This window comes from Canis aureus, chromosome 4 (genome assembly GCF_053574225.1).
Source record: "Canis aureus isolate CA01 chromosome 4, VMU_Caureus_v.1.0, whole genome shotgun sequence".
In the NCBI taxonomy this organism is placed as follows: Eukaryota; Metazoa; Chordata; class Mammalia; order Carnivora; family Canidae; genus Canis; species Canis aureus.
In genome coordinates this window covers 24,611,944-24,639,483 of record NC_135614.1, presented here as the reverse complement: position 1 = coordinate 24,639,483, position 27,540 = coordinate 24,611,944, and the positions used below count along the sequence as shown (strand labels likewise).

Sequence of the window (27,540 nt, the reverse complement as noted above, 5' to 3'; positions counted from 1 at the left end):
TTTCTCTCTGTCTTAATCTAAAATTCAAAATAATTGTTTGAAAATTAAATATTTACAATTTCCTTGTGTAAGATAAAACTTTATACCTTACTTCACAAAGCAGAGCAATGTTACCTGGTTTAAGGGTAAGTCCTTTATTTCCAGGTAGTTTTTTTGTTAAATGAAACTGAAAGCAGCTGCATTTTCTTGACTGCCATTGGGATAATCTTGCTAAGAAGTTGTTTCAGGGTAGATAAAATATTTGTTTAGGGAAGTTTTTTTTTTTTTTTTAACCTACGAAAATCAGGTCACAGGGTTTTAATCACTGAAGCTTTATCCTGAGCTATGTGAGGATTTAACTGAGTTCCTCTCTTTTATGTCTCTTGGTGCCTTTTGTGGCTAAATGCCAAATCTGAGTCCTTTTAAGCATGTCAGGGTTGGTGTGCATAGGAAATGAAGAGCAGCCTTAATAGTTCCTAAGAATTTTTGACATGACAGGATGAAAACAGTAATTGTAGTTTTTCAAATTCAGCAAAGCTTTTGAAATAGGACAAAGTTACACTGCCAAAAATCTGCAGTGCAGGCAAAAATTTTTTGAAGATCCTTTTTTCAAAAGCTGGAAAGATTCAAAACCAGCAAGTAGAGTAAGCCTCCCCAGGCCTCTTCTCCCACCTTCTCCTCTGCCACATTTACTCTCTTAAAAAGTATATAGTGCAAAATTAATTTATTTCTGAGGAGAAGGAGAATCAGATTTGGCTGTTTAGATGGATTAGAAGTGCCTTGTTTCCCTAAAAGGAAAAAAAATATCTCCTACAAAAAAGAACCACATATATACATGTACATGAATACACACATGCACACACACTTATAGCCCTGGTGAGTAAAATGTATTATTTAACTTTTTTTTCTACATTACTGTTCTACTATCTATCTATCTATCTATCTATCTATCTATCTATCTATCTATCTATTTATTCTGTTCTACTTTAATCTCAGCCTTTGTGCTTGGTATAGTTAGAAAGACTCAGTAGGGGATCCCTGGGCTCAGCGGTTTGGTGCCTGCCTTTGGCCCAGGGCGTGATCCTGGAGCCCCGGGATCGAATTCCGCATCGGGCTCCTGGCATGGAGCCTGCTTCTCCCTCTGCCTGTGTCTCTGCCTCTCTTTCTCTCTCTGTGTCTATCATGAATAAATAAATAAATAAACTCTTAAAAAAAAAAAAGAAAGACTCAATAAACGGCATTGCTGATCTCAACCTTTTGTGTTGTAAAGATCCCAAATTAAAATACAAGAAAGGAAAACATTGAAATTGAATAGACTAATATATACTTCACTGGCTTTTTATTTTTAAAATTATTTATTTATTTATTACTCATGCGAGACACACAGAGAGAGAGGCAGAGACACAGGCAGAGGGAGAAGCAGGCTCTATGCAGGGAGCCCGACGCGGGACTCGATTCCGGGTCTCCAGGATCATGCCCTGGGCCGAAGGCAGCGCTAAAGCGCCGGGCCACCAGGGCTGCCCTTCACTGGCTTTTTAAATTGAAATATTAAATAAATGGGGCTAAATTCAGATTTAATGAAACCTGTAGTGCTATATACATATTTTAAAGAAACGGGTAGTTGAATATTTGTTTTAAATTTTGGGGTGCTTTTTGTGTTTAAGGGATGTTATCTGATCAGAAACAGAACTTTGGGGCAGCCCGGGTGGCTCAGCGGTTTAGCACCGCCTTCAGCCCAGGGTGTGATCCTGGAGACCCTGGATCGAGTCCCACGTCAGGCTCCCCGCATAGAACCTGCTTCTCCCTCTGCCTGTGTCTTTGCCTCTCTCTCTGTGTTTCTCATGAATAAATAAATAAAATATTAAAAAAAAAAGAAACAGAACTTTGATTTCAGTTCTTAAGCTAACGGCTCATGTAGCTCTATCGATTTTGAATGAATTATTCAGTGTCCAGTAAACGCCGAAGCTTTAAATGTATCCCTTGTGACTTTTCTTTGTGAGATTTAGAACACAAACAGTGCAGTGGCTCTAAGTAGATAGTCTGACAAATATGCAGTACTTCTTAGTTCCAGTATCACTCTTCTTGTACCTAAATGTTCCCCATAAGCCTGAGGTAGCACCAAATAGTAAGGTAAAGCAGGACAAGGGCGAGGAGGGAAGAGGAAAAATACCCACGGACCAGTGTTTGGTTCCTAATCATTGCCTCAGATGTCATTCAGTTGAAGAGTATGCTCAACTGGTGTCCCAGGTGGAACAGTTTTGTCATCAAGACAAAGAGCACCAGGCAAACCACTGAATTTCTCTCCCTCTTGATAAATCCTAGGGAAGGTTGAAAGAGTTTCTTTTCCTGCTCCAAAGGCAGGCTTTAGATCCTGTTTCTTGGTTTCATTTTTTGTTGTTCTTGATACCCCATCTCATTCTAAAGATTTGAGGTAGTTTGTAATGAGGACATAGATATGAAAGAGAATCTTAAAGTCAGGGAGCTCAGAAACCGTGAAGATGGGATGGGGAGAAAATGTTTACCTGAAAACCAAGGCAATGTTCTAATTGTACTTGAACATTAGAATTTAGTAGTTTTCTGGCAGCCCCGTTGACTTAGTGGTTTGGTGCCACCCTTGGCCTGGGGTGTGATCCTGGAGACCGGGGATTGAGTCCCACATTGCGCTCCCTGCATGGAGCCTGCTTTTCCCTCTGCCTGTGTCTCTGCCTCTCTCTCTCTCTCTCTCTCTCTCTCTCTCTCTGTCTGTCTCTCATGAATAAATAAGTTTTAAAAAAATCTTTAAAAAAAGAATTTAGTGGTTTTCAAGTACTGGTATACTTGAACTGTATTCCACAAACACATCGATTATTACAGTTCTTTCTGATAAAAAGGACCATAGCATTTTTTTAGGAAAGAATCCTTTGCTTGTTCTTTTTTTTTTTTTAAAGATTTAATTTATTTATTCATGAAAGACACAGAGAGAGAGAGAGAGAGAGAGAGGCAGAGACACAGGCAGAGGGAGAAGCAGGCTTCATGCAGCGAGCCTGATGTGGGACTTGATGCCAGGTCTCCAGGATCACACCCTGGGTTGCAGGCGGCGCTAAACCGCTACGCCACCGGGCTGCCCCCTTTGCTTGTTTTTAATGCAAGAAAAACTTGTCATGTAAATATTAACTCAAAATGATGATGAGCAGTGTCTTCAGGAATTTTGCAGAAGATACAGTGGTTCATATGGTTCTCTCTTGTATTGATCCCTAGAATTTGAGGTTATAACATTAGACATAATCCAGTAAAAACATATTAGGGGGAAACTAAACCAATGGTATGGTGCTTTTGGGTGATCTAACTATGCAGAGTTAGGACCCCCCCCCCCACGTCCTCCCTCTTGGCCCCCCCTATGTATAGTTAGTATTAAACTGTTTTTCTCATGTAAGTTTGGTTGACTGCACTTTGATAGGATTGAATGGCAGTCTTTCATATTGAATTCTTTGGCTGTTACTTGAAAAGGAGATGTGTTGTTGGTTAAAGCTACAGGCCTTAGGTAAAAGTGCAGAGCTTGGCTTATGTTTTGGAATATCCCACTTATTAGAGGTGGTAATAGGGATTCTTATGATGAAGGCAATTTTTCTTGAATATCTGTCCAGAATATTTAGTTTCTTACTGAAAGAGATTCTATCTTGTGCAATAATATGGTTTTGAAGTTTTAGGGAAATATATATATTTTTAAAGATTTTATTTATTTGAGAGAGAGAAAGCTTGAGCAAGGTTGGGGAAGGCAGAGGGAGAGGTAAAAGCAGACTCCCCACTAAGCAGAGAGTCCAACGCAGGGCTCCATCCTAGGACCCTGGATCATGACCTGAGCTGAAGGCAGATGTTTAACTGACTGACCCCCCCAACTGCCCCTAAGAGAATCTTTGCCATGAAGATTCCTAGGCTACAAAGGGTCTTTGTATGGCTTTGGTTCAATATCAAAATAACTTTTTTGTTAGCAGAGATCTATGGAGTACCTATTTTATATAAGACTGTGCCAGGTGCTGGGGATATAGGAATAGACAAGATGGATGGACTCCCTGGCCTCATGAGTCTTGCAGAAGACTATGTGTGGTGAGCTGATTTTTAGCTAGGTTTCATCTTGGCACTGCAGGGCCATTTCTGGCTGAAGCTTGAGTCTGTTTAAGGCATCTGAGAAGAAGCAGGATGGTGAGGTTTTACTTAACAGAAAAGTAATACATGCACATGTGAAACTAATATAATGTATCTCAATTATACATCAGTTAAAATGAGGTAATAATGTATTAGTTTTGGAGAAGTCAAAATTGCAGATAAGCAAATATATCGCTTTTAATCCTACCACTTAAAGATGACTGTTAACGATCTCACACTTGTTTATATGCATGTGTGTAGTTTTTTCTTTGAGGTGTAATTTACTTACAGTAAAATGCACAGATCTTAAGTGTAGTTGATGAGTTTTAACAAACACCTACACTCACGTAACTTCAGCCAAATCAAAATGTGGTACATTGTCATCACTCTGCAGTTCCCTCGTGACCTTTTCCAAAAAATTCACTTCTCCCAGAAATAATTGTTGTTCTGATTTCTATTTCTATAGATTAATTTTGCTTGTTCATGAATGTCATATAAATAAAATCATTCAGTATATACATTTTTGTGTTTGGCTTCTTTTGTATCTGTGCAGTATAAAAAGTTGTGTTTGGCTTCTTTTGCTTCTATATTTTTATATTAGCTTTTTAATAGGTAATACACTTACATGGTTCAAATTTATTTTTATTTTTATTATTTTTAAAGATTTTATTTATTTACTCCTGAGAGACACACAGAGAGAGAGAGAGAGAGGCAGAGACACAGGCAGAGAGAGAAGCAGGCTCCATGCAGGGAGCCCGACATGGGACTCAAACCCAGGTCTCCAGAATCAGGCCCTGGGCTGAAGGCAGCACTAAACCCCTGAGCCACCTGGGCTGCCCGGTTCAAAATTTTAAAGATACATCGTTAGCAGCAATTTGGCAATATTTATAAAAATTCTTCAAGAATAGGGATGCCTGGGTGGCTCAGTGGTTGAGTGTCTGCCTTTGGCTTAGGTCATGATCCCAGAATCCTGGGATCAGGTCCTGCTTCGGGCTCCCAGAGGAGAGCCTGCTTCTCCCTCTGCATATGTCTCTGCCTCTCTCTCTCTCTGTGTCTCTCATGAATAAATAAGTAAAATATATTTTTAAAAAGTCTTCAAGAACAGAAACCCTTTTTTGTCCCAGTAGTTCAATTTCTAGGAGCCAAACCTAAGGAAATAATTATGAATTCAGCTACATAATCATAGCTGATAAAGGAAAGCTCTTTACAGAAGAATTCCAACTGGTGAATGTAGAAGTTATGATGAAATTAGAACATCACCATTTTGCAACCCCTGACAAAATAATGGATAAAGACAATGATTAGCAATGGCTGTTAAGATTTTTTTTTTAAGATTTTATTTATTTATTCGTGAGAGACACAGAGAGGCAGAGACATAGGCAGAGGGAGAAGCAGGCTCCATGCAGAGAGCCTGATGCGGGACTTGATCCTGTGACTTCAGGACCACACCCTGAGCCAAAGGCAGATGCTTAACTACCCAGACGTCCCAGCTGTTAAGACTTAATGGCAAAAGTCTCTCTCTCTATATATATTTTAAAGATTTTATTTATTCACGAGAGACACAGAGAGAGAGATAGAGGCAGAGACACAAGCAGAGTAAGAAGCAGGCCCCATACAGGGAGCCTGACGCGGGACTCGATCCCGGGTCTCCAGGATCACACCCCGGGCTGAAGGTGGCGCTAAACCGCTGAGCCACCAGGGTTGCCCGCAAAAGGCTATATTTTTATAAATATTGCCAAATTGCTGCTAAAGATGTGCTACTACTTTATGCCTCCACCATTGTTAGATGAGTAAAATGGTGTTTGCAGCTTGTGGAAATAATGAAATAAAACCCAAGAGATGAGCAACACAGTAAATGTCTTTGTTAGTCAGAACTGTCATTCCTTGACGTTTTCCTCTAAGTACTAATAAACTGGTATTGAGTAACTATAGGGCAAGTTTGGGAATTCTTGTGTTTCTAGTTGGTGTGCACAGAATGTGTTAATTTTGAAATTAGAAGGATGATTAGATAATATTGTTAGCAAAAGAAAAAACCCCCAGCAATTCCATTTTTGTAATATTTGACTTTGTATAATAGCTATGTTTAAAATATAATGGCCCTCTCAGCTTAAACAGTTACAAAAATCTAATGTTTTTTCCATTGCAGTGACATTTCTGGGGGCAAACCCCTAGAAGTAGAGATGGCAGGGATAGAATACATGAATGACGATCCTGGCATGGTGGATGTTCTTTATGCCAAAGTCCATATGAAAGATGGCTCCAACAGGTATGTTTCTGGAATGCTTCTTTGCTTTTATCAAGAGGTTCCTAAAAAAAAATTCCTAGAAGTTCAGCGAGTTTTGATTCCTTTTCTTTGCAATCTTATGATTGTAAAAAAAAAAAAAATTCTTTTTTTAAAATAGTAAGCTGATATCTTAAAAGAGGAATTTGTTGTAGGAAAAAGTATCAGATTTTAATTGATAGTTATTGAGTTACTTTGATGGTAGATATTGATGATAACAATCTAGTTCTTATGAACTCAGTGCTTTCTTCATGTTTTTCAGGGTAATAGGAGGCAGGAAGGATGGCCTTTTAGGATAGTAGTTGGAAAAGTGACATAATACCTGTCTAGTGATTACCAGGACAAAGTGGGAATGAGGGATGCCTGGGTGGCTCAGTGGTTGAGTGTCTGCCTTCCAGCTCTGGCCATGATCCTGGAGTCCCCGGATCCAGTCCCACGTCAGGCTCCCTGCATGGAGCCTGCCTCTCTGCCTATGTCTCTGCCTCTCTCTCTCTCTCTCTCTGGGTCTCTCATGAATAAATAAATAAAATCTTAAAAACAACAACAACAAAAAAAACAAAGTGGGAATGATAACTACACAAACTCTGTAAGGCTTTTAGGTAAATTAATCTACATGAATACTTAGAACAGTGCTTTGTGCATATAAACATCATCAAAACACACATCAAATGTTTACTGTTTTTTACCTGTGTTATTACCACACTTAGATCACTTATAAGGATTCTCAGTTTGCAACCCAGGCTATTTCTGAGGCTAGTCTAGGCATCCAGAGCCATTTCCAAGGTTAATAACACCATTTATTAGTCTAGTCAAGGTCTTCAGTGAGCAGAGGAGCCAAACTTGAATTGGAAGTTTGTTTTTGTGGTCTTTTTATTAAGACAGCATAGAACAGAGCTCACGCTGAACCAGGAACCTTGTAGAGAAAATCAAAGTCTCTAGGCAGGCCCCCAAGTTGATTTGCTTTTGTAGAGGATCCCTTGTAAGGTTTCTCAGCTCAAATTGATTATCTCAATTATCTCCTATTTCAATTCAATTGGAAGTGAATTTTTGGAGGAAGGTAGGAAGAGATGGTATAGAATCAAATGTTGTATGTATTTTGGACCAGATTTGTCTCTTCATAGATACCTGGCATGTGCTAAAATAGCATACTAATGACCTTGCCTTAAAATACAGGGGCACATTGTTCCTATGGGATATCCTAAAACATTTCTGCCAGGTTGGAATTTGATATCTGGTATGGATTACTTACTTTGTGTTGTAAGTTATAACTATTCCAAATGTCTTCACCATGTTATAGGGCTGCTATATAAGGGGTAGATTACTTTTCAGTTTTGTGAACAAAAACAGTGAATGATAAGGTAATCTCAAACTTTTTGATCACATAATCACTTTCATTTCTTAATTATTAAGGATACCAAAGAGCCTTTCTTTATATGGGTAATAGTTATCAATATTTACCTTATTAGAAGTTAAAATTGCGAAATTTAACATTTGATAGTTCATTAAAAATAGTAAGATATTTTTTGTTTATATAAATAACATATTTTTCATTAAAAAATCTATTTTCCGGGATCCCTGGGTGGCGCAGCGGTTTGGCGCCTGCCTTTGGCCCAGGGCGCGATCCTGGAGACCCGGGATCGAATCCCACATCGGGCTCCCGGTGCATGGAGCCTGCTTCTCCCTCTGCCTGTGTCTCTGCCTCTCTCTCTCTCTCTCTGTGTGACTATCATAAATTAAAAAAAAAAAAAAAAAATCTATTTTCCAAACCAAAAATATTTAGTGAGAAGATAGGCATTGTTTAACATTTTTGTAAATTTCTGTAATAGAAGACAGTTGGGTTCTCATATCTGCTTCTCTATTGAGTGTATTGCAGTATGTTGTTTTGATTGAAGTATACAAGAAAATCTGTACTCACACAGAAATGTATTTGGAAAAACGAAGAGTACTTTAATGGTATTTTCAGACAATGTTGGCTATTTGGTACTACACTAAAACTTGACAAGTTACAAGTTACATTGAAAAGGTCATTTGCAATGTGAAATCAGAAACCAGATCAGTTAACATTTCATACACTTGCATTAAAATCTGTTGGTCTCTTTTGCATTTTGAGTGGATCTTTAACCTATGCACAATTTTATATTGGTCATTTAGAAAATATTGGTTTACTGAGTTATGCAGGTCTTCCAAATGTTGTCACATTTCATTATGCAATATATTTTTTTTCATTATGCAATATTAAAAATGTATTACTCACACTCTAATTTCATCATAATCTTTAAGTATTAGGAAGCTGCTGTCAACCTCATGGTAGCAGATACAGATTTTCTAAAAATTCTAATTTTCACTTGAAAGCTTGAATTTTATTATTGGCCCAAAATACTGTTTTTCTTGAAGTTCTTTTTTGAGAAAATGTCTGTCAAATAACCAAGTCTGAATAACCATAATTTGTCTGTCAGTCGTTCTTTCAAATACAAATGGTGTTCATGGACAAAGAGGCTAGTTCAGCACCAGCTCTAACAATCTCACAAGTGCTTTTCCTCCAGACAACCATCTACTTTGGTATATAGCCGAACTGCTTTATACATACTATCATTTTTATCACACAAGGATATTAAAAAGGCATGTACTTAAGGCCTAGGATTTAATAAAATTGATTATTTTTACTGTTTCATCAAGGATAAATAAAATTGGGACGCCTGGGTAACTCAATGGTTGAATGTCTGCCTTCGGCCCAGGTTGTGACCCTGGGGTCCTGGGATCCAGGCCCACATTGAATTCCCCTCGGGGAGCCTGCTTCTCCCTCTGCCTATGTCTCTGCCTCTCTGTGTCTCTCATGAATAAATAAATAAAATCCTAAAAAAAAAAAAAAAGGGATAAATGAAACTAGGTTTGTTTTTTAAACTGTGAATGTGTAGGGAAGAATATACGTCCATGTGAATGTCATTACAGTGAAAAAGGCAAATAATGTCATACAATTATTATAAATATAGTTTTGACTTCATGGACTCCCCTCAGAAAGTCTCAGGTACCTTCAAAAATCCACAAGCCTTTGATCTAGGTAACGTTTTATTTCTAACATTGAAGATTGCATAGTTTCTAGGGAAATTATAACTAACTTGTTTCACAGTTACTCTTACCTGGCACTGTGCTTAGATTGTATTATCCCCATTTTATCTTTGTAAGATCTGTGTAAGATAGATGCTATTAGTATGCCTATTTTATAGATAGGGAGGTTCAGAGAGTTTAAGTAGTTCAGCTAAGGAATGCGCAGACAGCAAAACCACGCTCTGCATCTCTGTGTAAGAATAAAGGTTTTCAGTGTGTGTATGCTAGGTTAAGTAGGATAGACTATGTTTCATTTCTTATTTCTTGAGTAAAATGGAAAGTTGTGATGTACTTTTTTTTTGAAAGTGGTAAAATTCACATAACATAAAAAATCACTATTTCAACCATTTTAAAGTATATAATTTTGTGGCATTAAGGACATTAACAACGTGTGCAACTATCACCACTGTGTAGCTCCAGAACATTTTAATCACCCCAAAAGGAAATCCTGTATGCATTAACCAGTCACTCCGCATTCTTCTACACCCCTCTTTTCTGCCCTCCCCAGTTCCTGGCAGACATTAGTCTACTGACTACCTCTATGGATTTGCCTATTGTGGATATTTCTTATAAATGGAACCACATAATATGTGGCCTTTTATGTCTGGCCTCTTTCACTCAGCATAATGTTTTCCGAGGTGTATCCATGTTGTAGCATGGATCAGTACCTTGTTCCTTTTTAAGGCTGAGTGACATTTCATTCATTGTATGAAGAGACCACATTTTTGTTTATCCATTCATGGACATTTGGGTTGTTTCCACCTTAACTATTGTGAATAGAGCTGACTTCAATTCTTATGGGCTGACTCACTTTTAAAATGTATTAAAGTTTTTATTTTCTTGATTAACCTTGTAGTTTTATAGGGCATCATAGCCACTCTGCCTGACCTATGTTTGTTTGTTTCCTTATTATCTATTACGGGATTTATTTAATTTCTGTTCATACTAGTTTAAACCTTACTGTTATAAATCTGAAATCTTGATGGCCTATAGATAGATATACAGCTAAAACATGAAGCTGTATGGAAAATTTAGATAGGATTACAGCATTTCATTAAATAAAATAGTGAATTCTTCCTAATCTAATTCTTCCAGGCTTCAAGTCTGCTTTAACATACATATATCACAGACTCCACAGTTTTTATTTACTCTATTCTTGGTGGCCTCCAGAGGGAAAAAGAGAGGTCAGCGGGAAGAGATAATAAAATCATTACTTTGAGTTTGTCCATTGGGTATCTTTACCTTTTGTTTTAATGGTTAGATCCTTGGTTCTGTAGAAGGTCTTTAAGGGTCAAGATTAATAGGTTTTTGAGATTGGAAGAAAATAAGAGCTATAGAAGCTAGATGGCTTTTGAAGACAGTGCTCAGATAATTGGTACCCACATTAATGGAACAGGGAGTACTTCAAAGGTGAATACACCCTTATTTCCCCCATAGATCTAGACCTTACAGATTTTGCACACTGACTGTTGTCAAGGCTTTGTAAATTGAAAGGTTTTATGAGATATCTACTGAATCCACTAGTGCGATCAACCAAGAACATTTATGAGTAATTCCCATCTCTCTCACTGCTCTATTTATTTTTCTGTTGCCTAGCCCTCTTTCACAAGGAGAGACATGAGTATGTTATTTCAAAAACGATTTGTAAATTTCCCTCCTCAAATTTGTGGGAATTACTAAGAAATTTAAGCACCTCTTATTTAATTCAATTTTAAAACTATTTGCCTCCTTTGTGCAAGGTATTTTGGAAGGCTGTGCAAATTGATACAGAAAGGAACATTAAATCTGTTTGTTTATATGAAGAGATACTGCTCAGTGCAGGAGGCATGGGAGAGAGGCTATGTTGTATTAAAAATACATTCAACTTTATGTGATTTCATATAGTTTAAGTCAGAGATTTCTTCCCTTAAAATTATTGAATGTGAAGTGCCTGACCTTTAAAAGGATGGAGCCACTTAGGTCAAATTTTTCCTCTGGAAACTTTGAGCTAGGACAGCTTTGGTTCACTTACTGATACATCCTTGGGTTTGGTAAAGCATGACTGGGTAAGGCATTTGTGGCAGTCTTCTCATTACTCAGTGGTCAGCTGTTGCTTAAGACTTAAGCATTCAACACAGTGGCTCTTTTGTCTGGCATTGTCACACAAGCTTCATCCTTGCCCCTCTAAAAATGGCTTCCTCACATTTGGTAGAGAACACTAAGTCAGCTCATCAGCTTCCTTCCTTTTCCCATCACAGTCTACCTATTTTCATCCCCCTGTGCTCCTTCATTTCACTCTCTTTCTGAAGAACGGCATACATCTCTGAGGAGGCTAATCTCTATTCTCCTGACCTCATTCCTTCTTATTTCTTCAGATCCCTGACACCATTAGTTCTTCCACCCTGCAGGGCATTTCCAGTCTTCTTTTCCCTCAGGCATTTTTCAAAAGCCCCACATGTGAGATGCAGTAGACTCTAGGGCTTCCATCTTAAGGAGGAGGGAGATGTACATGATTAAAGTACACTGAGGTGAGGCCTATGATTGAGATTCTAGGGTGCGTAGACAGGCAGGAAATCTCTGCTCATGTGTGGGCAAGTTTTGTAAAGGAAGGCTTCACAGAAAGAAACCTTCACAGAGGAGGTTTTTTTGCTGAATAAGGCATTCGCAGGTCAAGAGAGTAAGGAGCATTTTAAGAAAAGGGAGTAAGTAGCAAGTGCAGATCTAGAAGCACTATTATATGTCGTATGAAGGGAGTTGGATTTTCTTTTGGTTTATTTGTTTATTCAACAAAAGTTTATTGAGTGCCTGTTATTTGCCAGGCCCTATGCTAGGCTGTGAATATAGAATGGTGAATAAAGCCAGGCACAGTCATTATCCCTATGTAGTTTACAGACTAATGGAGGAAACAGATGCTAACAAATAACACTTAAATGTGCAGTTGACCCTTGAACAACATGGGTTTGAACTGCATGAGTCCACTTAGGTATATTTTTTCAATAAATACAGTACAGTACTGTAAATCTATTTTCTTTAGGATTTTTAAAGAAAATTTATTTATTCATGAGAGACACAGAGAGAGGCAGAGACATAGGCAGAGGGAGAAGCAGGCTCCCCACGGGGAACCTGATATGGGACTCAATCCCGGCACTCTGGGATCATGCCCCGAGCCGAAGGCAGATGCCCAACTGCTGAGCCACCCAGGCATCCCTCCTTAGGATTTTCTAAATAACATTTTCTTTTCTCTAGCTTACTTTATTGTAAGAATACAGTATATAATATATATAACATACTGTAACACATAACAAAATATGTGTTAATCAGCTCTTTATGTTAGCAGTAAGGCTTCCCATCAACTGTTGGCTGTCACTAGTTAAGTTTTAGATGACTCAAAAGTTATCCATAGATTTTCAGTGCCCTTAACCCCCTCATTGTTCAAGGGTCAACTGTAATTGTAAGTGTGATAAAGATGAAGCAGTGGGAAAATGGTGGTTTGTTAGAGGAAACTGTAATAGCAATGTAGACTGAGAAGGGCAGGGTCAGAGAAGGCCTCTCTCAGGAATTGATGTTGAATGGAGATCTAAAGAAGTGAGAGTTTGCAGGCAAAGGAGAAGTGGGAAGGCTCTTCCCATCTTTTGTTCTAGGCAAAAGAAAATACAGAGCAAAAGCCCTGAGGCAAGAAAAAGTCCAGCAAATTCCAAATATGGATGAAGTTTAGTGAGGGACAGGTAGGGTAACATGAGATGGCCATGTGAAGAAATTAGAGAGCCTTGGATCGACTTTATCTAGTGACACTAGATAAAAGAAATAAGATTAAATACAAACAGAATAAATAAAAAGAGATCCAAAAAAAAAAAAAAAAGAGAGATCCATATTAAGATAAATCTTAATGGAACTGCAGAGCACCAAAGACACAAGATCTTAAGTCACCCACAAAGGAGTAACATATGTTATAAGGAACTCTCAGTAGCCATAGTGGAAGTCAAAAGACAGCAGAATTATTTTCTAGAGAAAATAATGGTGAACCTGGAATTGTGTACTCAGAAAAAAAATATCTTTAAGAACAAAGGTGAAATGGAGGCACCTAGGTGGCACAGTCAGTTAAGCATCCGACTATTGGTTTTGACTCAGGTCATGATCTCTGGGTCCTGAGATCAAGCCTCGCATCAGATTCTGTGCTTAGTGTGGAGTCTGCTGGAGACTCTCTCTCCTTTTCCCTTTGCTGCTCTCGCTCATGCACTCTCTCTCTGTCTTTCTCTCAAATAAATAAATCTTAGTAAAAGAAAAGAATAGGGGTGCCTGAGTGGCTCAGTTGGTTATGTGTATGACTCTTGGTTTTGGCTCAGGTCATGATCTCGCAGTTGTGGGTTCGAGCCCTGCATCAGCTCAGTGAGGAGTCTGCTTGAGATTCTCATTCCCTCCCCCTCAGCTCCTCTGCCTACTCTCTTTCTCTCTCTCTCTCTAAAATAAATAAAATCTTTTTTAAAAAAATGAACAAAGGTGAAATGAAGACTGTTGCAGGTGAACAAAAACTCAGAGAATTTATTATTGTGAGATGTCTGTAGTAAAGGAATGTATAAAGGACATATATTTTTGTTAAATAGATTAAAAGATTTTATTAATTTATGTTAAATTAAAAGATTTTATTTATTTATGAGAGAGAGACTGTGTGTGAACGAGCACAAGCAGGAGGAGAGCCAGAGGGAGAAGCAGACTCCCCATTGAGCACGGAGCCCAACATGAGGCTCATCCTAGGACCCCAGGACCATGACCTGAGCCAAAGGCAGATGCTTAACTGACTAAGCCACCCTGGCACCCTAAAGGATGTATTTCAAGAAAAGGAAAATGAATTTAGAATGTCTGAGATGTAGGAAGGTTAGTATGAGATGCAGAAAAGAATGGCAAATACATAAAATGGCAGACATTGTCTATATAAAATATTTTATAGTGGGGAGAGCTTTTTAAAAAGAAAGAGCTAAAAATAAATATTTTAAAAAGGGAACCAACATTGTTCAGTTAACATAAATGCCAGCTAAGAGCATTATAAGTCAAGCCTGAGGAGAATTCTAGATTTTAAGTATTTTCGTTTTTTTTTTTTTTGGGGGGGGGGGCGGGGTGAGGAACGTGTTAAGATATTTTTTTACTGTTAAGCCAAATGCATACAGTAAAAATTTAAAACTAAGTCTAAAATAGGGTGTATAAATAGGAAACAAGCAGAGAGAAAAAGAACAAAGGAACAAATACAAATTTATAAAAAGGAACAAGAAGCATAGTAAAAAGTGGGATGAATATTTAAACATAGGATAATAAGTCCAGAGATATATCTATTAATGATACATGTTAATAAACTCACTGGTTAAAAAAGATAAGATTAAACAAAATTCAGTTATATGCTGTTTACCAGAGATCCATCCATCCATGAGGTAGTAGAAAACAAAAAGATACACTGGGCAAATACCAAAAGGAAGTTTGCATAACAGAATTAATATCAAACATGTTATTCTTAGCAGTAGAGAGAGGACTGTTACATAATGATAAACAATCTACCAAGATGATATAATTTTAAACTTGTATGAACCCACTAGAATCGCCCCAAAGTAGATTAAACCAAATTTATACAAACTTTTTACTGGAGAGAAATTGAGAAATCATGTTCATAGAAGGAGATTGTGACATATCTTCCAATTATTGGTAGGTCAAGCAGATGTAAAATCAGTAAAGATACAGAAGATTTTGACAATGAACAAATTTAATGTAGTAGTCATTTCTGGAATTATAAACCTAGCAATTAGAGAATTCATATTCTTTTCAGGCATATGGAACAGTTGGGAAAAATGGATTACACAGTAGATCATAAAGTAAGACTTAATAAATTTCAGTGAGTTGGTATATTATAAATCACATTTTCTGACCAGAAACAAAGCAAGTTTATCTACAATTACCAAGTTGCTAGAAATAATAAGAGTTTAGCAAAGTGATTGACTATAAAATTAGTATAATAAAATCAATTGTCTTTCTGTATACTGGCAACAAACAGATAATGTCATTTATTTTATTTTATTTTATTTTTAAATTTTTTTTTTATTTATTTATGATAGTCACAGAGAGAGAGAGAGGCAGAGACACAGGCAGAGGGAGAAGCAGGCTCCATGCACCGGAAGCCCAACGTGGGATTCGATCCCGGGTCTCCAGGATCACGCCCTGGGCCAAAGGCAGGCGCCAAACCGCTGCGCCACCCAGGGATCCCCAGATAATGTCATTTAAAAAAGATACCAGCCCTGTGACTTGCTTTGACTAATAGAATGGGATAGGAATGATTCGTAAAACTGTCAGTGCTAGGCCTTAAGAGATCTTACAGCTTTTCTTTTTTTCTTTTTTTTTTCTTTTTTTCTTTTCTTCTTCTTCTTCTTCTTCTTCTTCTTCTTCTTCTTCTTTCTTCTTTCTTCTTTCTTCTTCTTCTTTTCTTCTTCTTCTTCTCCTTCTCCTCCTCCTCCTCCTCCTCCTCCTCCTCCTCCTCCTCCTCCTCCTCCTCCTCCTCTTCTTCTTCTTCTTTCTTCTTCTTCTTCTTTCTTCTTCTTCTTCTTTCTTCTTCTTCTTCTTCCTCATAAGAGAGACAGAGAGGCAGAGACATAGGCAGAGGGAGAAGCAGACTCCCTTCGGGGAGCCCAATGTGGGACTCGATCCCCGGGCCCTGGGATCACGACCTGAGCCAAAGGGAGAGGCTCAACCACTGACCCACCCAGCTGCCCCCAGCTTTTGTTTTCAAATTCAACCTTTCAGGACACAGTTGCTTTTTAGGGAAGTCCAAACTCTCCAGCTGGAAAAAAAGACCATGAGGAAAAGAATTAAGGTGTCCCAGTTGACAGCACTAAGGCTCCCATCATGTGAATGGGGCCGTCTTGGATCCTCCAGACCCAGTCTAGCTGCCCAAAGAGGAAGCAGACAAAAAAAAAAAAAAGTAATAAAGAATAATTATAAAATATAGTAGATTCTACAAAAGAAAGAAACAAGAGGATAAGAAGAATAACATAGGGGACATGCGTCAGATGCAATGTCCAGGGGAGGCATCTCCAAGAGTTGACATTTGAGTTCAGACTTAAAGAACACAAGGGAATGGTGGTAAGGGGGTACTAGGCAGAGGGAAGAGAAAGTGCAAAGACCTCGAGAGAGAGCTTAGTGTGTTTCAGCACTTGAAGAAGACCAGGGGAGTACACAAGGGAGATGAGGCCAGAGAGGCAGACAGAAACTTGATTATACAAGGTCACTACAGTTGGTAAAGAATTTGTACTGTTTTCCTAGGTGCACTGAAGGGTTTTAAGCAATATAGTGACATGATCTTTCATTTTAAAAAGGTATTGTGTGGTAAAATGGATTAGCGGGGAAAAGAATGCATGTCAGGTCATATTGCAATCCAGGCTGCAGTTGAAAGTAAGTAACCAGGTTAGAGTGATGACCATGAAGAAAAAAAAATAAAATGAAAAGATACCATCCATTTACAGTAGCACCAAAACCCATTAGGTACTTAGGAAAGAACTATACCAAAGTATGTGTAAGACCTTTTTGCAGAAAATTATAAATTATAAATAAATTGTGATTGCTCATGTTCATTGATAGACTTAGTTTCAAAAAGATACCAGTTCTCCTCAAATGATCCTATATAAATTTGATGTAATTATGAGACTACATATGTAATTGAAATGAAGAGCCAGGAACAGGAGGGGAAAGTATTCAAAAGTCATTATAGGAATCCAGGTGAGAAACAAGGCCTGAACAACAGTAACAACGAGAATTGATATGCAGATTCAAGAAGAGTAAAATCTGCTCGATTTGGCAGTTTTCTGTAGGTGGAGTGTAGGAGTCAGATGAATATGATCCATTATGACTAAGCTGGTTTATCTCAGGAATTCAAAGTGAATTAAGACCAGGAAATCTGATAACATCCAACTCTCAATAGGTCAAAATTAAAAATTGTATCTAAATACATGCCTAAAAGGCTTTTGGTAAAATTCAGCCTAATTTTTTTTTTCATTAAAGACTTTCAGAAAGTAGACAGATATTGCCTAATATGATATGTATCTATTTTAAAGCAGAAACCAACAATCCTGGATCGTGAGTTCCAGCCCCATGTTGGGTGTAGAGATCACTGAAAATAAATAAATTAAAAATAAAACAAAAAACAAGGGCACCTGAATGGCTCATGGTTGAGCATCTGCCTTCGACTTGGGTCATGATCCCAGAGTCCTGGGGTCGAGCCCCACATTGGGCTTCCAGCTCAGCGGGGAACGTACTTCTCCCTCTCCTGCTCCCTCTGCTTTGCTCTCTCTCTCTCTCTGTCAAGTAAATAAATAAAATCTTTAAAAAAAAAAAAAAACCTTGCTATTTCTTGAGTGTTTATAGTTGTATTTCATGAGATCTACATATACTGACATAAAAGTAACTTCTGGGTTACGTGTCATGAGTGAACTGTATGTAGATCTCATGAAATACAACTGTATTTGTCCTTCTGAGCCATAGCCTGTATGCTATAGGACTTGCTGGCTTAAAAATCTCCCAGCAGAAATGCAAATAAAAACTGCAGAGATACCACCTCATACCCGTCAGAATGGCTAAAATCAACAGCACAAGAAACAACAGGTGTTAGCAAGTATGTGGAGAAAGGGGAATCTTCTTGCACTGTTGGTGGGAATGCAAAGTGGTATAGCTACTCTGGAAAACAGTATGGAGGTTCCTCAAAAAGTTAAAAATAGAACTACCCTACAATCTAGCAAATTGTACTACTAGTATTTTCCCAAAGAATACAAAAATACTGATTCAAAGGGACACATGCACCCTGAATTTATAGCAGTATTATCAACAATAGCCAAATTATGGAAACAGCCCAAGTATCCACTGGTTGATGAATGAATAAAGGTGTAGTGTGTGGGGGTAAAATAGGTGATGAAGATTAATGAATAATACACTTGTGATGAGCACCAGGTGTTATATGGAAGTGTTGAGTCACTATATTAACACTAAGAGTATACTGTAAAGTAACCAGAATTTAAATAAAAACTTAAAAAAAGAAACAATTTTTTCTTTTCTTTCTTTTTTTTTTTTAGCTTTCTCCTTTTCTTAAGTAGACTATAGGATTCTTCATGGTGGGGAGTACTCTTATTCAGCATTGTATATCCAACGCCTTTTATAATTCAGGTTCATAGATGTTCAGTGAATGTTTATTATGTACTTATTCACTCATTCAGCAGATACACAAGATGAATTGGGTACAGTTAGCTTTCTGTTCTAAGCCCGTCCTCCTAATGGCCTGTCCTGGTCCCAATCCAGCTATACTCTCTTCCATGTTTAAATTACCTGGAGCACCTCTTATTGTTTGTGTTATTTCCGAAGTCTTCCTTTATAGTTACCTGAAAGCTCCTTAATAACAAGAACTTTGTTTGCTTAGTTTTTTATTTTTGTAGTGGCTTGCAAAATGCCTATATACAGTAAGCACTCAAGAAGTATTAATTGTATGGAACTGAATTAAACTGGAAAAAAATTCTCAAACAAAAGCCTGGAATTTGTACTTTCTAGGGAGTTGGTGATCTTTCTGCAGTACAAATCCACATCTGTAAAAATGGCTCTGGGATGCTTGAGCTTTGGAGCACTTAAGGCCTTTAAGAGCTAAGATTTAAGGCTTCTGTTTCCAAACTCTAAGCACTATCTAAATAATAAAAATGCTTAAGAATAATTCATAATTTTTCTCATAGTAACTCTATATTATTTTTAATTTACTTATGAGGAAGCAAAGGCATAGAGAAGCTCTGTGACTCAGTCAAACAGGAAAGGATCAGTGAAGTAAGAATTGAAAGACTGTGCTGTTAGAAATATACAGACATACTGTTAAATGTAGTATCTGTGATATCAACCTGAAATTTAGAAACTGTACTCAAGTACCCTTAAGTTCTCTTAATAGAACCCCCAAAATATTTGTCATCTATGAATCATACATGCATGCAATAACTATTTATTGAGAACTGATTATGTGTCAGGCGTTAATTTTGGTGCCAGGATAAAGCAGTGAATAAGATAAAGAGCCAAACTTTTTAGAGTACACAGTGAATTGGTAACAGCACAACTGACTTGGATTCTGGTCTCTCTGTCCTGACTTTGAGCAACTCATCTTTCTATGCTTCATTTCTTCTTGCGTAAAATGAGATTTTATTATTTTTTTAAATTTTATTTATTTATTCGTGAGAGACACAGAGAGAGAGGCAGAGACCGAGGCAGAGGGAGAAGCAGGCTCCATGCAGGGAGCCTGATATGGGACTCAGTCCAGGGACTCCAGGATCACGCCCTGAACCAAAGACAGACACTCAACCACTGAGCCACCCAAGCGTCCCAAAGTGAGATTTTAGACTACAACTTTGTAAAGGACTTTAGTTCCTTCAAAGTCCTAAGTCTGTGAATTGGACAGAAATCTTAATTTTCCAGAAAGACAGAGCTGGAAATTGGTTTATTTTATTTAATTTATTTAATTTCCTTCGTATAATATTTCTTGTTCCCTGCTTTTATTTAGTCAAAGTCCCTATTCACTTCTTTTTCTTTATTTATATTTTTTATATTTATTCATTCATTCATCCATTCATTCATTCATTCTTCTTTTTCTTTAATAGAGGAGAAGAAAGTGAGGCATCATTGTGCCGTGATTTTTTTTTTTTTTTTTTTTTTTTTTTAAGATTTGTATTTATTTGAGAGAGAGCACAAACAGGGGGAGGAACAGAGAGGGAAGGACCGGCAGACTCTGCACTGGGCCTGACATGGGACTTGACCCCACAACTTCAAAATCACAACCTGAGCTGAAATCAAGAGTTGGACACTCAGCTGACTGAGCCACCCAGGTGTCCCTGTGCTGTGATTTGTAATTGAGGTGGATTTTGCAGTGCTTGGCTACGTTCAGTCTTTTTTTTTTTTTTTTTTTTAATTTTTATTTATTTATGATGGTCACAGAGAGAGAGAGAGAGAGAGAGAGAGAGAGAGGCAGAGACACAGGCAGAGGGAGAAGCAGGCTCCATGCACCGGGAGCCTGATGTGGGATTTGATCCTGGGTCTCCAGGATCGCGCCCCGGGCCAAAGGCAGGCGCCAAACCGCTGCGCCACCCAGGGATCCCGCTACGTTCAGTCTTAAGTTATGTTTATAATGCTTAGAAGTGTTTCAAAACTTTATGGTTCTGTCATGGTGTTAATCAAAAACTTTAGACTCAATATAATGTAGGTCTTTGCTTGGAGGTCCACATGCACAATTAATTAAATCAGTTAACTATAAAATCAGGGTTATGTGTAGCATGAATATATTTTATTTTCCCTTTGAGAATATAGCGGCAAAGTTATTTCCATGAGTCAGCCCTCTTTTTCCATCTTTACCGATATTTTATTATTTAGCTTTTCTCATTGCTCCTCAAAATTATATTTAAAAAAAAATACTCCAAGACATGGAAATATTCAGGGTACATTAAGTGAAATAAGTAGGTTTACAAAAAACTGTCTTGTCTTTTTAAAATTGATGTATATCTGTAGAAAAAAACTTAAAAATCATATAAAAAAGCATAAGTGTTTTTGTGTGGTTGGAGAGGTTATGATCTCCTTTTCATACTTTTTTCTTTCTCCATTTTTTTTCTATAATGAACACATACAACTTTGTAATTAGAGAAAAAATTAAGACCACTTGGTCAGGAAGCCCATCTTTCTTAACTGGCTTCCATGCCTTTGGTTTTGCCTGTGTATCTTGCTTACAGGCCCTCCTTGGTTTCCTGTGGCCTACGTGGTAAGATTCCAACTCACCTTGACCTCAGAAGCCTTACAGCCTGGCTTTGTTCGGCCTGCCTTTCCATTCATCACTGTCCTTCCCTTTCTACAGATGTCTCATGAATCCTTGGACGTGTTCTCTTTCATATTCAGTTTTTCAGATGTTGGGAACAAAAATTCCTCTAGAATCATCTTTTACTCTTCATGTCAGTATATCAGAAAAGCTTCCCCTTCTTACCACCTCCACCACTGCCCCCCCTCCAGCCATCTGGTTGCTGCAAAGACCTCCTTCCTGCTTCATCCTCACCTCTACCACTTTCTTCTGCACAGCAGCCAGAGGTTTCTTTCTAAAATGTCAGTCAGATCATTTCATTCTTCTGCTGAAAGCACTGAAAGCTCCCATCTCACTCTGAGTTAAAACCAAAGTCCTTATAGACGTCTGCGAGCCCTGTGTAAGCCCCATGATCCTCTCCACCTCTCCAGCCTCAGCTCTTCTCCCTGCAGCTCTACTCCATACACTGGCTTTTTACTATTCCTCAGTCCTGCCACACACATGCTGCTTTATAGGCCTGTCCTTGCTGTTCCCTTTCTGGGCAGTGCTAATCCCTTGAGTCTGCTCACATGTCACTGTCTCAGGGAGGCCTTCCCCAATCCCCCTGTATAAAATGGTACATGTACTCCCAGTGGTATTCCCATCTCTCTTTAATACTCCATTTTCTTTATGGTGGTGCTTAGCACCACCTGCTGTAGTATGTGTATATGTGTCCACTATCTGACTGTCTCCTTCCACTGGCATGTAAGCTCCTCAAGGCAGGGGCTTGTTCACCTCTGTATCCCCTTCACCTGGAGCACATCAGCCCTTCCTGTCTCCTTTGAGATCTTGTCCTGTCAATTTCCTCTATCACCTAAAGTTTTATTTTCGTTCTCTGTTGGATAATTTCTTGTCTGTAAGCATTTTCAGTTCTTTCTCCTTATCAAGAGCAAACACAAACAACCTGCCCTCCACTCTGTGTCTTCTAATTTTTTTTTTTAAAGATTTTATTTATTTATTCATGAGAGACACAGAGGGAGGCAGAGACACAGGCAGAGGGAGAAGCAGGCTCCATGCAGGGAGCCCAACATGGGACTTGATCCCAGGTCTCCAGAATCAGGCCCTGGGCTGAAGGCAGTGCTAAACCACTGAGCCACCCAGGCTGCCCCTGTGTCTTCTAATTATCAAGGCATTAGTTTCCTCGGTTCCTTTCAAGTTTCTGGAAAGAGTTGATGTGCACTTACCCCCTCTCTCCTCCTCTGGTTTCTACCTTGGTCCTCTCTACCAAGGCCTCCATCTTGGTGTGCTTCAGCAGAGGTCTCCTGTACACTCTGAGAAGTAAATAGACTTTATTTTGTTCTTCTTCTTACTTTACTTTTCTGTGACTTTGTACTATACTGATTTTTTTTCCTCCTGTAATTCTTCTTTTAGCCTTTCTAAAGTCCTCTTCTGAAGGTTTTTCTCATTTCTCCTTATTGATGATCTTTGCTGGTTCCTTCTCTGCCCCTTACATAAGTGTGACCCTTAAGGCTCTGTCCTTAGCTCTCCCTGTGAATCCTCCTACCCACTGTGACTGCATCTATTCCATGCTTTTAACTATTGCTTTGCATTCATGACTAAATCTGTATCTTTCTAAAAAAGATTTTATTTATTTATTTATTTATTTATTTATTTATTTATTTATTTATTTGAGAGAGGGAGCATGTGCAAGTGAGTATGGGGAGGGACAGAGTAGGGACAGAATCTCAAGCAGACTCCATGTCAAATGTAGCCCAACATGGGGCTCGATCTCATGACCCTGAGATCATGACCTGACCTGAAATCAAAAGTCGGAGGCTTACCTGACTGAGCCACCCAGGTGGCCTTCAGATCTGTATTTTGTGTGCTTTAGCTTGTATTTCCATCCCTCTCCTGGACCTCTCCTACTTGATGTCCCATGTCACATGTTCAAAAGCATATACAGTATTAGCCCTCTCTTTGGAATGACATAGCATAACAATAGCAATTGCTTCTCCAGAATGCCCCACCTTGGTCAGTGGCCCACCTGGTCATTTAAGGCAGACTCCTGCCAGTCACCTCAGCTGCTCTCTGTGCTTGAACACTGCTATGTCTGAGGGCATCAGCTTCTCTCTCATGCAGCTCTTGTGAAGCTGTTCTCTCATCTCGGTTCTTACTGCCCCTGCCACAGTTTGGATATGCATCCTTTCCCCTTTTCTAGTGCAATCCTTAAAGCATGTGCTCTGAAGCCAGACAGTATAGATTCTGATTTTGTATCTGCCACGTATTAGTTATGTGACTTTGGTCAAGTTTTATAACTTCTCTGTGCCTTAGTTCCCTCATTGGTAAAATAGGGATTAATAATTCATTGTGAGGATGAAGTGTATTAACAGATATTGAGTGTGTAGAATAGTGCCTGACATTGTTCTAGCTGACTTCTGTACCTCAACTCTGTTCTTGTAGAGTGTTTTCTACTCTTCCACAGAGTCAGCTTTCAGAAGTGGACCTCTAACCACATCATTCTCTTTTTAAAATCCCCATGGCTTCTGATGGTTCGACCACCACTTATATCCAGCTCATCTCCACTGTCCTATCTGCCTCACCCATTGCTACAGCCATATTCAGTAATCAGTTTTCCTAATAAGATGTGATCGACCATCCCTTGGTATCTTTATACATGCTGTTTCTTCTGCTCAAAGTGTCCTTCTTCCCTGGTTTTATCTGTGAATCTTCAGTGATCCTTCAAGACTATGTTTATTTTATTTTTTACATTCACTTCTCACTTAAAAAAAAAAAAGACATATTTGAGAGAGAGAAAGACAGTGCATGCAAGTGAGGGGGAATGGAGAGGGGAGAGAACCCCAAGCAGACTCCCCACAAACTGCAGGGCACCATCTCACAACTCACGAGATCATGACCTAAGCTGAAATCGTGAGTCAGATGCCCAATCAACTGAGCCACCCTGGTGCTCCTCACTTTTCACTTTTTAATCAGTCACATCCATCAGTTAACCAATCACAGCCAGTAGGTACTGAAAGGCAAGTATAATGGTGTTCTGGAAGATGTAAGACAAATGTCAGATGCTCTTGAGGAACATACAATCTAGTAGGGGAATAGGACAGACAAACTTAAAGCAACAAGGGACTGTCCCTGAGAATACTAAGTAGAGCACACCTAAGGAGAAGGGCAGAGTCATTGCTCATAGATACAGCGAAGTTGGGGGTGTTAGGGTGGTTGGAAAGGCTTCATGGAAGAGTGGGGTTTGAGGGATCGGCATAAGTGGAGGGAGAGGGTGGATACTGTGGCCCAGGGAAGAGAAGGCAACAGAGGTGGTGTTGTCAAGCTGCTTAGTGGAGGAAGCCGTATAACAAAATGTGCATGTTGAATGCCAAGGTCACGAGGCAGTGAGGAGTTACCTGGATCTCCAGAGCCTGGAGCATCCTGAGGGACATCCTGAGCATCCTGTTGTCCTGTTCTACCCCGTGCTGGGCCACACTGGAGCCTGACACAAAGGGAGAATTCAGCAATATACTTAACTCATCTTCATTCAAAATTTTGATATTCCATTCATCGTGGATTTTTTTGCATTAATTTTGATTTTTTAAAATATTGCATTAAAACATGATTTATTTTGGTTACTGCAGTTTTTGGCACTGCCTTAAATTTTGTGCCTGAAGTAATTTCCTCATTTGCTTTACCCTACTCCCAGCCCTGTGTTGCAGTTCTGAAGTTTGGTAAAGGGGACATGGGTATTTACTTTAATATTATTATTGTTATTAATTATGGCTTACCTCATGTTATAAATATTCTTTGGTTAGTAGGCAGGTAGGCAGTATTTCATAAAAAGCAATTAAGGTAATTTAGAATTTTAAGAAGATTAATTTTGGAACTTTGGGGCCTGAAAACCATGACAGGGAAAATAATCGTTTGTGCTTCTGGATCAATTTTTCAGGGACGGTAACTTCCTCTTGCTGCAGTGCATGCAGTGCAAATGAAAAGAGTTGTTTTGCCCCCGTCTCAATGAGTGCAAGATCATTGGAGGGTCAGGATACTAGAGGCTGTTGGCCACTTGGAGACAGGCATCAAGCAGCCACGTTGCTGAAGCCAGAGTGTTCTGATTGAGGCAAGGTCCCACAGATGGGCTGTATAAGCGAGGCGTGGCCCACATTTCACATAAAGCTAACCTGTCTATCCCTGCTCAAGAAGAATCTGTGCTCTGGCCACAGTGCTTACTCTGTGGGCCATTATACTTGGGCCATGGCCCAAGAAGCAAAGGCAGATTCATGGACTCTGAGTTTCTTAGGACTACTTGTATCCAGGAAAAGAGGATACAGGTAGCCCTGATTTTGACACAAAGCGTATTACCAGTACATCTAAAAATGTGATATCTTTTGTTTATTAATATACTAATGGAAGATTATTTTGGGCCAGGGAAGTCAATTAGCATCAGCACAAATCTCAGAGAAGGCTAAGGGGAAGGTTGAAAGAGGCAGACATTGAAGGAGGGATTAAAGAGTTTTCTAGACAAAGGCTGAAAAAGTTCATCACCACTAGTGTGGCCTTACAAGAAATGTGAAAGGGAGTTCTTCGGGCTATTGAGCAAAATACCCGACAGTATGCAGAAATCTGTGCAAGAATTACTTCTGGTAGAGGTGTTAGAATGAATGGCCATCATCAAGATAGAACTCAGCCACTGCAGAACCCTTGCTGCTTAGAGCTTACCTGGTACCCAGATGGGGAAGAGTCATGCAACCTGTGGATTTTCCTATAGTGTCTTTATTGGTACTGCACTTCGGCCTCAGTGAAATAAACACAGGGATAGTGTCCAAGGCTACTGGAATCTTTGCAGTGCAGGCTCCTTCCCAGTGAACAAATGTCTGAGAATTATATCAGACCTCCTTTGATCCCAGCAGAAACACATCAACCACATGGTAGCTGTAGGTTCTCTGACTGGATGAAGCAATAAAGCACTTCCTTTTAGGCAATTCTCTGTTGCACCTGGCTTCTTGAGCCCTATCCCAAGATGCTAAGCTTTGATTCCTTCAAGATCATGGTTAAGCTTCCTGTGAAAACCTGGCCCTCTTCACGTATGGTTGATCCCCCGCCTTAACACTCCCTGTGATGGATTTCAGTTATTGGTTTCCACGTCCATCTGCTCCCCAAGGCTGTGAACACTGGGTTGTGGGGACTGCGGCCTTTCTCTCCCTCCTCTTATGCAGGGTCTTGCACAGTGATTGGCTCAGAACAGATATTCTATGAACATTGAACCAGTAAATCAGGGATTCATGAGGTTACTAAGATTTTTATACTTCTTCCTTCAATTTCTTTAGGCTTCAGGAATTAGTCGATCGAGTGCTGGAACGTTTTCAGGCTTCTGGACTAATAGTGAAAGAGTGGAATAGTGTGAAACTCCATGCTACAGTGATGAACACTCTATTCAGGAAGGACCCCAATGGTAAGTCCTGCATAGAACTGTAGCATAGTTTATGATCAGCAAGGCCTTGTGATACCCCTGGGGTTCGAACAAAATGGGCTATCAAACAATTTCTGGTAATCTTTCTTGGAATCTTTAACTTGTCTTGATTAGCACAGTGGAAGTGGGAAGGGACATATCTAGTGTGGGACCATGACATTCCAGATCTTTGATTTCTGTTGCATGATGGTTGCCAGATTTGGCAAACAAATGCAAGATGCCCAGGTAAATTTTAGATGAACGATAAATAATTATTTTAGTATAAGTGAGTCCTATGCAATACTTGATGGCTTTTTGAAAAGAAGAGAGAAGGAGGAAGATTAGCTAGTAAAAGTAGACCAGTAGTTCTCTCCTATGGGCCAATTTGTGCGCCCCCCCCCCCCCCCCCCCGCTTCCCCTGAGGACATTTGGGATTGTCTAGAGGCATTTTTGGTTGTCATACTTAGGGGATTGAGGTTGCATTACTCCTGGCATCTAGTGGGTAGAGGCCAGGGGTGCTGCTTAACTCTCTACAATGTTTAGGACAGCCCACCTCAACAAAATATCTAGAAATGTCAATAGCACCAACATTGAGAAACCTTGTGTTAAAGTAATAATTTTTCCTCTCATGGAATCTGAGCCTTTATATAAAAATGCCTTGTTTTAACCCTTGACTTGAGATAATCTGCATTTCAAAAAAGGATTCTTTTCTTTCCATTGCCTTCCCCCACCCCACCTCCAGGTGAAAGCTTTTCTAGCACACTCTGCGTATATCTGATCAGGACCCACAAATTCAAGTTATATGCAGCTTCTCCTTCT

General features: G+C 39.1%; 1 protein-coding gene across 5 annotated transcripts in view; it reads left to right on the top strand.

The window, feature by feature from the left end:
- The window catches only part of ASCC1 (activating signal cointegrator 1 complex subunit 1), a 105,072-nt gene that overhangs the window by 40,470 nt on the left and 37,062 nt on the right, over positions 1-27,540 (top strand). For all 5 annotated transcript variants that reach the window (XM_077894901.1, XM_077894902.1, XM_077894904.1 and 2 more), the window contains exons 7-8: positions 6,248-6,367; positions 26,600-26,724. In XM_077894901.1, the coding sequence (XP_077751027.1) occupies positions 6,248-6,367; positions 26,600-26,724 (245 nt within the window). The remainder of the gene's footprint in view (positions 1-6,247; positions 6,368-26,599; positions 26,725-27,540) is intronic.